Source organism: Mchenga conophoros, linkage group LG4 (genome assembly GCF_057382185.1).
Source record: "Mchenga conophoros isolate Kocher_MC1m ecotype Shallow Benthic linkage group LG4, M_conophoros_male_GT1.1, whole genome shotgun sequence".
Taxonomy (NCBI): Eukaryota; Metazoa; Chordata; class Actinopteri; order Cichliformes; family Cichlidae; genus Mchenga; species Mchenga conophoros.
In genome coordinates, this window is record NC_140529.1 from 11,341,729 (window position 1) to 11,352,501 (window position 10,773).

The 10,773-nt window shown below is 41.0% G+C and overlaps 1 protein-coding gene across 2 annotated transcripts in view; it reads left to right on the forward strand.

Moving 5' to 3' along the window:
* LOC146575560 (mitochondrial adenyl nucleotide antiporter SLC25A23-like) overlaps positions 1 to 10,513 on the forward strand; it is a 47,450-nt gene extending 36,937 nt beyond the window's left edge. Inside the window, exons 7-10 of one of the 2 annotated variants that reach the window (XM_085270290.1) lie at positions 65 to 178; positions 2,604 to 2,771; positions 7,007 to 7,157; positions 7,284 to 10,513. In XM_085270290.1, coding sequence (XP_085126416.1) covers positions 65 to 178; positions 2,604 to 2,771; positions 7,007 to 7,157; positions 7,284 to 7,465 — 615 coding nt within the window. In that variant the 3' untranslated portion in view covers positions 7,466 to 10,513. Of the gene's footprint in view, positions 1 to 64; positions 179 to 2,603; positions 7,158 to 7,283 lie in introns of those variants that run through there. The other variant, XM_085270289.1, reaches the window with a different exon arrangement.
* Positions 10,514 to 10,773: the final 260 nt, after the last annotated feature.

The following is a 10,773-nucleotide window of genomic DNA, read 5'->3' on the forward strand; positions in this document are numbered from 1 at the left end:
CCTTCTGAAATCTTTTATTGCTTGTGGTTTCCCCTCCTCCTGCTCCTCACTCTTCCTACTCCAGATCAAGTGGCTGATCCGAGGTAATAAAGAGGGGGGCAGTTTAAGGGTACAAGAGAGGTTCATTGCTGGGTCGCTTGCAGGAGCTACTGCCCAAACTATCATCTATCCCATGGAGGTGAGTTTAAAATTTGTGTCAGTCATTTCCTCTTGAAGATATGTTTCTTTTAGATAGATAGATAGATAGATAGATAGATAGATAGATAGATAGATAGATAGATAGATAGATAGATAGATAGATAGATAGATGTTCAATGTTCCAAACATGAGCTCAGTAATGAGTAGCTCCACTATTATTGTTGATCACTTCAAAAATTCCTTGCGGCATGCTTGATGGAAGCTTTTCCATGAGGTGAGTGGGAACATTTCTTCAAGTGGTAAAGACGGCCATCTGAAAGGAATCTACTGTCTGGATCTGTTGTCCATTTTTGTAAACTTCCCTTGCCATCCATCCCCAAAGGTTCTCAGTTGGATTTAGATCAGGGGAACACGCAGGATGGTCCAAAAGAGTGATGTTATTCTTCTGGAAGAAGTCCCTTGTCCTGCGGGCATTGTGTACTGTAGCATTGTAGCACCCCAGACCATTATGGCACCCCCTCCACTGTGGAGCGTGGAGAACATCTCAGGTGGGATCTGCTTGTTAAGCCAGTAACATTGGAAACCATCAGGACCATCAAGGTCACATTTTTTCTCATCACAGAATAAAACCTTCTTCCCCCACCCCACCCGACACACAGTCACACACACCAAACATATTAAAGATTGTAACTTAACATATTTTATTGTGAAAACTGTTGTTGAATTTTAAATTGAGAATAGCAGACAAATCAACAATACAGCTCTTCCAGTAATGGCTAATTAATATTGTACTGAACACAGCCCAAAAGATTGAGTAAACCACATCAGTGTCTACTGTCTGTTTACTATCATAGCCAAGTGGCTAACAAAGGCAACCAGAAGTTTTCCCAATACCTACTAATGAATGTTATCTTGTTTCAGGATACATAATACCTGCCATTATCCAAAGACACATCTGCTTACCCGTGTCTTTTGTTCGTTTCTCCTCTTCTTTTCTTTTTTTTTCTAAACTGAGGACCTGATGGCTCTGACCTTTTCTTGTCAATCTTCCATCAGTAATTTTGCACTCCAGTATCAACAACCAAACCCCACAACATACACTAATAGACACCTTATGCACAGATTCAGGTTCTATAGGTTGTTTTTTGTTTTTTTTGGATTCCACACAACCCAGGAAAAATAATTCATACATAGTGGGCTTGGATTGACAATATTACGAATGATTATTATTATTATTTTTTAAAATATTTATTTATTTTTATTTTGTGAGCTTGTTATTAGATGCTGCTCCAGCCAGCCAGAGAATCACTTGCTGTCCTACCCCTCGCCTCCATTTACGAGGTGCCCTTACTCCTTGCAAATGGGCAATAGAAAACCATTCGGTGCCTATGCAATCCCCAAAATTTGCTGGCATGATGTCGGGGCAGCGTGAGTGCAAGCAACTTTTTTTTCCCCCCAATGCCATGATGCAACCCCCACCACAATGCTGCCCTGGGCAGCTGCCCATGTTGCCCATATCTAAAACCGCCTCTGGTCCCATGTTTGGTGCTCTGTTGCAAAGTCCAAAGGGTCAGTTCTGTGGGTATTTAAGGAGGCCTTTGAAGATGTTTTTTGTTTTTGAAGCCCTTCAGTCTCAGATCAACATTAATGTTTCCTTTGAGCTTCAGTTTAGTCACAGGAGAGTTTCACACGATCCTCTGGCCCTGTCTTAGGGATAGGCATGAAGCCTCTTTCAGGGTCAATTAAAGGTTGTAGTCCATCCAAATTTGACAGTTTAGGGCATTACATGAATTTGGAGTAATGGCGCTGCAGGGGCACATGTGTGGGCTTACTCAGTTTATTTCCATTTTTAATATACCAAAAATCGTTCAAACTTTTTCTTTAATCTGTTCTCCCAAATTCTTAAACATCTTAACATCAAGCTTAACAGGGCTTCAGCCTATCATGCTCAAAGTCAGGGGAGCTTCGGGGTGTTTCCATCAAACACGGAACTCCCACTTAATGCAATCAAATGGGGGAGACTGCGAGGAGGGTTTGCCATGGTTGATCCTGGCTAATGGAGAGAGCACACATTTAGCCCTTATAAATTATTGTTTGGACATAAGTAGTTAAGAGGAGTCAAACCCTCTTAAAGGTGGTAGTGGTGGCTAGCTCTGTATTTTGTTTGCAGCTGGAGAGGCATGGCATAGGAAATCTGGCTTCTGCTCAGAGTAAGAAGAAAAATGTTTGGTAAAAGACGTTTCACCTCTTATTTAAGAGGCTTCTTTAGTTAAACTGAAGAAATGCTACCGTAAAGTACAACTGTATCAGTGGAAGAATTAGAAAATAGGTGTTTAAAGAAACCATAGACCAGTTCTACCTTCTTTGACTCATTGAAGAAGAACCTCTTGCTACTGTTTCTACTTACTCCTGTGTTAATTTTGGATTTGTATGCGTTTTTTTCTTCTATTCCCTATGCTGGATAGGTGCTGAAAACTCGCCTTACATTAAGGAAGACCGGACAGTACTCAGGTATGGCTGACTGTGCCAGACAGATTCTGAAGACTGAGGGTATCCGAGCATTCTACAGAGGATACCTGCCCAATACAATGGGCATCATTCCATATGCTGGCATTGACTTGGCTGTGTATGAGGTATGTACTCCAGGCTTTTTTTTTAACAACATGGCGGCGCGTGCACACGCAGCGGCTTCTCTCTCTCCCAAACAAACTACTTTTTCGTGTTTTTCGTCCTGTAAGTTGCAGTGTTTTTGTAAGTCTTTGTCGCGTCTATCTGTGTGCAAGCGAGGATATGCCCGAACACTTCTTCTCGACATCGGCAGAAACAAACTTTTTAAGTTAAACTCTGTGGACATCAAGAAGCTGAAAGATCTGGGTCTGCTCCGAAGGCCTACTCAATCACCGACCCCCACTCCTGCACTTCGCCCACAATGGATGCGCCTCAAGCGGTGTGAGAGGAAGCAGAAGAGGGGTAAGCGCGGTGGCATCCGAGCTAGGCTAGCGGCTAGCCCACACAAACCCGCCATCCCCTCTATCGTTCTGGCCAACGTACGCTCGCTAGAAAATAAACTGGACGACATCCGACTGCTACGTTCATCTCAAAGGAACGTAAAGGACTGCTGTGCTTTTGTGTTCACGGAAACATGGCTTAGCGACAGTGTCCCGGACCGCGCCATTCAGCTCGACCAGCTAACATGCTACCGTGCTGACAGAGTCATCGTCGCGGGAGGTAAGACCCGCGGGGGAGGACTTTGTGTTTACATCAATGATGCCTGGTGTCGCGATGCTGCTGCGGTCTGCAAACACTGCTCACCAGTGCTGGAGTTTATGGTTATTAAGTGCCGGCCATTCTATCTACCGAGGGAATATACAGCCATACTACTGTGCGCTGTGTACATCCCTCCCTCCTCCAATGTCAACAACAGGAGTGAGGCACTGAATGAACTGTACCAGCACATCAGTGAGCAACAGACAGCCCATCCTGATGCTTTCCTCATCCTGGCTGGGGATTTCAATCATGCAGACTTAAAGTGCGTGTTTCCAAAAATACAACAACACATAGACTTTCCAACAAGGGGAAATAACACACTGGACTCTGTTTACACCACCCAGAGAGGAGCCTACAAAGCTTTTCCCCTCCCCCACCTCGGCGCCTCAGACCATATCACTGTCATGCTAATGCCTGCTTACAGACCGCTCGTTAAAACCACCAAACCGGTTCGTAAGCGGATACAAGTGTGGCCAGAAGGGTCTTCAGAGGCTTTACAGGACTGCTTTAACACCACAGACTGGGACATGTTTAAGCAGGCTGCCACCTATAACAACACCACTGACCTCCAGGAGTACGCAGAGACTGTTACTGCCTACATCAACAAGTGTATTGAGGATGTAACAGTCACGAAAACCATAACTGTCCGGGCAAATTAAAAACCATGGATGACAGGAGAGGTCTACAGGCTGCTGAAAGCTCGGAATGTTGCCTTCAGAGATGGAGACGAGGCGAGCCTGAGGACAGCTAGGGCCAACCTTTCCCGTGGCATCAGAGAGGCTAAGAGACAGTACTCCAGGAAAATATCTCATCACTTCAAAGACAGCAGAGACTCACGGAGCCTGTGGCGGGGCATTCAGACCATCACAGATTACAAGCCCCCACCACAGACCTGTGATAGCACTATCCCCCTGCTGAACGAGCTGAATACTTTCTTTGCTCGCTTTGAAGTCCAAAACAACACCACTGCACAGAAGACCCCACCCCCTCCTGGTGACCAGGTGATGACTCTGTCCCTGGACAGCGTGAGGAGATCCCTCAGCAGGATCAATGCACGAAAAGCTCCGGGTCCTGACAACATTCCTGGTCGTGTACTGAGAGACTGTGCAGTGGAACTCACTGATGTCTTCACAGACATCTTCAACATATCACTCATCCAGGCTGTCGTCCCCACATGTTTTAAAGCCACCACAATCATTCCGGTTCCAAAAAAGTCATCTCCCTCCTGCTTTAATGACTACCGTCCTGTTGCACTTACTCCCATCCTGATGAAGTGCTTCGAACGACTAGTCATGAAACACATCAAGACTGTCCTGCCCCCCTCCCTGGATCCCTTCCAGTTTGCGTATCGGCCCAACCGCTCAACCGATGATGCCATCTCCACTGCACTCCACTCAGCACTCACACACCTGGACAAAAAAGACTCATATGTTCGAATGCTGTTCATAGATTTCAGTTCAGCATTCAACACTATAATCCCCCAACAGCTCACTCAAAAACTGGTCCAGCTGGGGCTCAACTATGGGCAGAAATCTGTGCCATCAGAAACTGAATTTGAATAAGTTAAATTTGAATTTGAATTGCTCAGATTGAATCTGAATTGTAACTTGAATAAATGCTTTTGAAAACTGAATTTGAATTAGTCTAATTTGAAATTGAATTTATGGTTTGAAAATGATCATCACTAAATTGAAATTGAATTTTATATTTTGAAAATGAATTGATTTGCTTTGAAACTGCATTTTATCCTTTAAAAATTCAGCTCTCGAATACTTTCAGTTTCACTTCTCACCATTCAGTTTCAGTTCTACAATTCAATTTCAGTTCCAAAATTCAGTTTTTTGGAACTTACATCCGGTTCCGGTTCAAGCGCAGATTAATAGAACTACGTTTTACTAGCGGACCGAAAGTGTTACTGACGGGAATCTACAGCGTCTTGAGCTGAATTAAGACTTCAGAAGTCATTCGTCATGTCGAATGACCAGCGGATAAACTCTCAGGTTGGTAATAAATGTATTACATGTATAAGAACAAGCGTCATGTTAACAAATGATAGCCGTACGGTAACTTTTATGCTTATTGTAGCTGCTAGCTAAAAACGCTAATTTAGCGTAGTTTGCCCTGAATTCAGCTTTGACAACAAATATGATCGACTGTTTCTAGTAGAATTCCAAAGTTGTCATCTTGGACCCTCTCAGAGTACCCCCTCTGTATGCTTGCAGAGACCCCTACAGTAGGGAAACATGCAAAACGGTGTCCAAACCTTTGTATTTTAGCTTTATGTCTTACACAGCATCCCAACTCTTTAGCTAACTTAATAACTTTAGCTAAAGTGAATAGTTAGTCTAATTCATTAGTGCAGCATTACTGGATCACCTCTGTTTGAAGTGATATAATATGATATACAACTATCACTGAAACAGCAAACTTTGTAAATAAGCAAACAACACTTCTCATTCTCTAAACGTTTGGCCACAGCACTACTCTGCCTGGTTTACACTCAATGTCATTTACCCTTACCTGAATACTGTATATTGTATATTGTATAGCTTTCTTGTTAATTTGTATTGTATTTATTTAAATTTTTACTTTTTAATTATTTTATTTGCATTTTTTAATCACTCTCTTATATTTAAATGTTCATTGCTATTTCATCTAGGGTTTGAGAGTAACGAAATTTCTATTCTCTGTATGTCCTGTACATGTGGCAGAATTGACAAATAAAGTTGACTTTGACTTTGACTTTGACTACTGCTTTCTGTACACTCTCTGTGTATAAAGAGTTACTTCAGATCAGAAGCATTAGCATGTTTGTTCCTTTCATGGGCCAGCTGAGTCTCGCCATGTGTGGTTATGGCACCGCCTCTGGGCAGATTCCTCATCAGCTCACCGCACCTGTTCGTGATTTGAAGCAATCAGCCAGTGGTATTTAAAGCCAGCATTGTCAACTGTCCTTACCCGGTTCTTCTGCTAACCTCTGTTAGTACAGGCCACCTCAGTTGTCTATGTTTTGCTGTTTCCATGCATTGCTAACCTGTGTTCTCCTTCTGCTCCTAATATTTTCCATTTGATCTCTCATACTCACCACTTGCATTTGGATTCCACACCTGAACACTGTACTCCCACGCACGCATAATGTAGATATAACAGGTGGTCATTTGAGTTATTGTCGTCTTCTGATCTACTCATTCTTGTTTGACTTCTGGCAGACAGATTGTATTTTTGCCCAGAGAAGTAACACTTACTCACTTAACTTCTCTGTAAACCCTAGAGATTTTTGTGCAGAAAACTCCCAGTAGATTCTAAAGAAACCCACCCCATACCATCTTGCACTAACAACCATGCCACATTCAGTACTTAATTCCCCATTCTGCCCCATCCTGAATTTCAACAGGTCATCTTGACCATGTGTTCCTGACATATTTGGCTGATTACATATTTGCATTATTGAGCAGCTAAACAGACTATCTAACAAAGTGGTTGTCAGTGTATGCGTTTCAGTTCATTTCTTTCCCCTTCCTTTTTCTCTTCCTCTTTCTTTTAACTTTTAACTGCTCTCCTCTATTAGTGTCTTAACATTTTTCACTGCTCATGCTTTAAGACCCTGAAGAATGCCTGGCTCCAGAGGTACTGTGTCAACTCAGCAGACCCAGGAGTTTTGGTCCTGCTGGGCTGTGGTACTGTCTCCAGCACCTGTGGCCAGCTAGCGTCATATCCCCTCGCTCTCATCCGGACTCGCATGCAGGCACAGGGTGCGATATGATGTAAATGATAGATTGTAGGCAGTTGTAGGCCTACAAAACATTGGAACAATTTAGCAATAAGTCTGTCCATATATTACTCTCTGTAGCTTACATTGTTCTCATTTTTACTTTCAGCCATTACTGAGGGTAAACCCAAGCTGACCATGGTGGGTCAGTTCAAATACATCATATCTCATGAAGGTGTGCCAGGTCTGTACCGAGGCATCACGCCCAACTTCCTCAAAGTTATTCCTGCTGTCAGCATCTCCTATGTGGTCTACGAGCACATGAAGAAGGTCCTTGGAGTGGTTTACTAGACTGATGCGACAAACACAACTGTGGAGGCAGAAACACATTTGTTAGAAGAAGCAGAAGTGGAGAATTAAGCTTCTCGGGCCTCTGAAGAGAGAAGATGAAGGATCAGTGCACCGATGCCATAAAACATTTGTGGACACCATCAACTTCCAACCTTTTTAAAGTGCAGGTACTAGGTCAGCAGGATAAATTTATTGATCTAGGAGAGGAGAATGAGGCTAATGATGCCCACTCTAACAGTATTATGTTATGCTTGAGGAATCATCAAAAAGTTCTTAGGAATGAAAATTCTTACCCTATTCTTTTCACCCTTATCCAGATGGACTCACTTGCGGCTGCTATTTTTTGTGTTTTCCTTCTCCATCCAGTGTCTCAGCACATTCCAGTAGAACTCCACGTTTACATTGTCATAAATTTATAGTGCACAGTACATGTCACAAAAAAGGACAAGGATTCTCCTGATCTTGTTTCTCACTTTTTTCCATGGCCCTTTTTCCAGAATGTTTGGATAACGTCTCACACAAGCAAGAGTTGAATCTCAGACTTTTTGTCCTGTAAGCAACATTTTGGGTTGGTTTAAAGGTATCAATATGTAGTATATCAATATCTGATAATGATTTAGGAAAGGTCACAAAAAATACTGCAAAATACATGAGATTCCAACAGCGGGTTATCAGATTCCAAAAAGGAGGACTTCTCAGAATTTTGTCGAAACAAACATGAGGTAAACAGCTGGGTTTGCTTGTTCAAGTTATAAAATAATATAGAAGCAGTGTGTGCATGTGAGCTGCAGCATGACTTAGCTGTGCATTGCTGTAAACCTTTGAAACCTTTAACTGTTTTGCTGCTAGCTGTTGCTGGAAACTACATTGAAATAAATGGAGAAGATGGATTTCTTGCATGTAGTGAAAATGTGGATGTGAACACAAAACTTGGTTTGATATGAAGAGTTTATGCTCCATTTTTTTTCAACAGTGTTCCTTCCTGCAAGTTTCCAAAAGGAACAGGATGAGAAAAAAAAATCTTAGCTTAAACAAACCTAGCTGTAATCTTAAAAGGACTATAGGCCATCTCCTGACCTATGACAGACGGGATATGCTTCAAAATAGAAAACCTATGAAATGTCTGAACTTAGGAAATGTACCATTTTAATAAAATATTAGCTTATTTTAAATTTAATATAAGCAACACATCTCAAAAGATTTGGGTGGGGACAACGAAAGGCTAAAAATGTAAGTGGTACTAAAAAGTAATAGCTTGACAAACTAGCCACAGGTCTGCAACATGACTTTTAAAAAATATAAAATATAAATAATATAAAAAATAAAGCAATGTTGGGAAGAGGTTCACCAGTCTGCAAAAACACTATGACTACAAATTGATGATTTCATGGAAACCTTTTGTTGCAGGACATAAAATGACTTGAAATACAGTATCTTGTCATCTACAGTACATAATAACATCAGAAGAGTCTAGAAATCTCGAGAAATCTCTGTATACAAGGAACAAGACCAAAAATCTATATTGAATGCTTGTGATATTCAGGCCTATAAAAACCAAACAAAAACTGATTCTGTAATGGAAAACTGATAGGGGTTCGGGAGTGCTTTCAGAAATGATTGTCTGTGAAGACCGTCTGTTGTGCAGATTAAAATGTTGTCATATAAAGAAGCCCCCATATATGAGCATCATCTTCTGGACCAAATTCATTTAAAATGGACTAAATAGACTGACAAACCAGAAAACCATTCTGTAGTCAGACAAATCAAAATCTGAAATTCTTTTTGAAAAACATGGAGAATGCATCCTCCAGACCAAAGAGGAGATGGATCATACAGATTGTTATCAGCACACATGTCAAAAGCATGCATGTCTGATAGCATGGAGGTATATTAGCACCTGTGGAATTGATAGGTTCCACATCTGGAAAGGCATCATCAATTGCAAAAGGTATATAAAGGCAGTGTTGGGGAGTAACGGAATACATGTACTGGCGTTACTTAATTAAAATACAAAATATGAGTAACTGTATTCCGTTACAGTTACAGTTTAAAAAGGTGATATTCAGAATACAGTTACTTTGTTGAAATAAATGGATTACACTGCAGTATTTTCCTGTTTCATATGTTCGCCTATGCTCTAACGCCGGTGGAAACCCAAACAAAACAGGCATTAAGAGGCTCTAATGCCTGTGTCTCAATCTTGCGGCCCATGTTACCTCTGCTTGCGGCCCGCATAATGGCGTGAAGAAATAGTTTTTCTAATTATTGTTCAAAAAATGATTTAATATGAAGTCAATAGGCAGTGTTACAGGCATATCTCTAAAGAATGTAGCCTCATGGGCAGTGTAGCCCAGTTGTAAGTAAGCTATTAAGACTCGACTGTACACTGTGTTTGTGTTTTCCTCCAAAACAATAAGCAGCCTTTCAACGCCTCTCTCTGTCTCTCACTAGCAAAGTTGACCCAGACAACAAAGTAAAGCTAGTTTTCGGCTACGAACCCGACGTATTAGCCAGAGGTCCCTGTTTTATATACACACAAAATAGTTTTCTATACACGATCGCTGCAAAAGTGCAGCCTTACCTAATGTCCACCCTACTGTTACTCATTTATATTAAGGTGTAAACCTCTAGTTGGTAGTGGTATGGCGAATAACCTTCAGTAAAAGTAATAAATCACACAGCAATAGTACATTCATGTAGTTGTAAAAAGCATGATAATATATTAAGTAATCCAAAGTATTCAGAATACGTTACTCTCACTGAGTAACATAACGGAATACGTTACAAAATACATTTTGGGGCATGTAATCTGTAATCTGTAGTGGAATACATTTTAAAAGTTGCATTTTTAAGTCCAGCAACTTCTTCCATCAGTTCCCAGATCTGTCCCAACATTTGAGATGTGTTCTGACATCAAATTTAAAATTAGCTAATATTTTTCTTAATATGGTGCATTTTCTCAGTTATAACATTTAATGTTTTCAATTTCTGTTTTGAATAAATAGGTTTTCTATATGTGAATAAAAATGGGTTCATTAATTTTGAAAATCCTTGCATTCTGATTTATTAACAATTTCCAGCATCCCAACTTTTTTGGAATTAGGGTTTTTTAAGACATATCAGATTAATCAAAAAAACAGTATATCTTTACAGTCATGATTCAGAGTCTTGATGTCTGACTGTGATGCATTCTAACCGTAACCTTGGACCTCAGTGATTGGCTGGTATAGTGTTGAATATTACGAGGTTAAGTCCTGCAAGTTGTGTTAGGTGTGCCTTTCTTCCAGGACATCCCCATCTTTACTGTC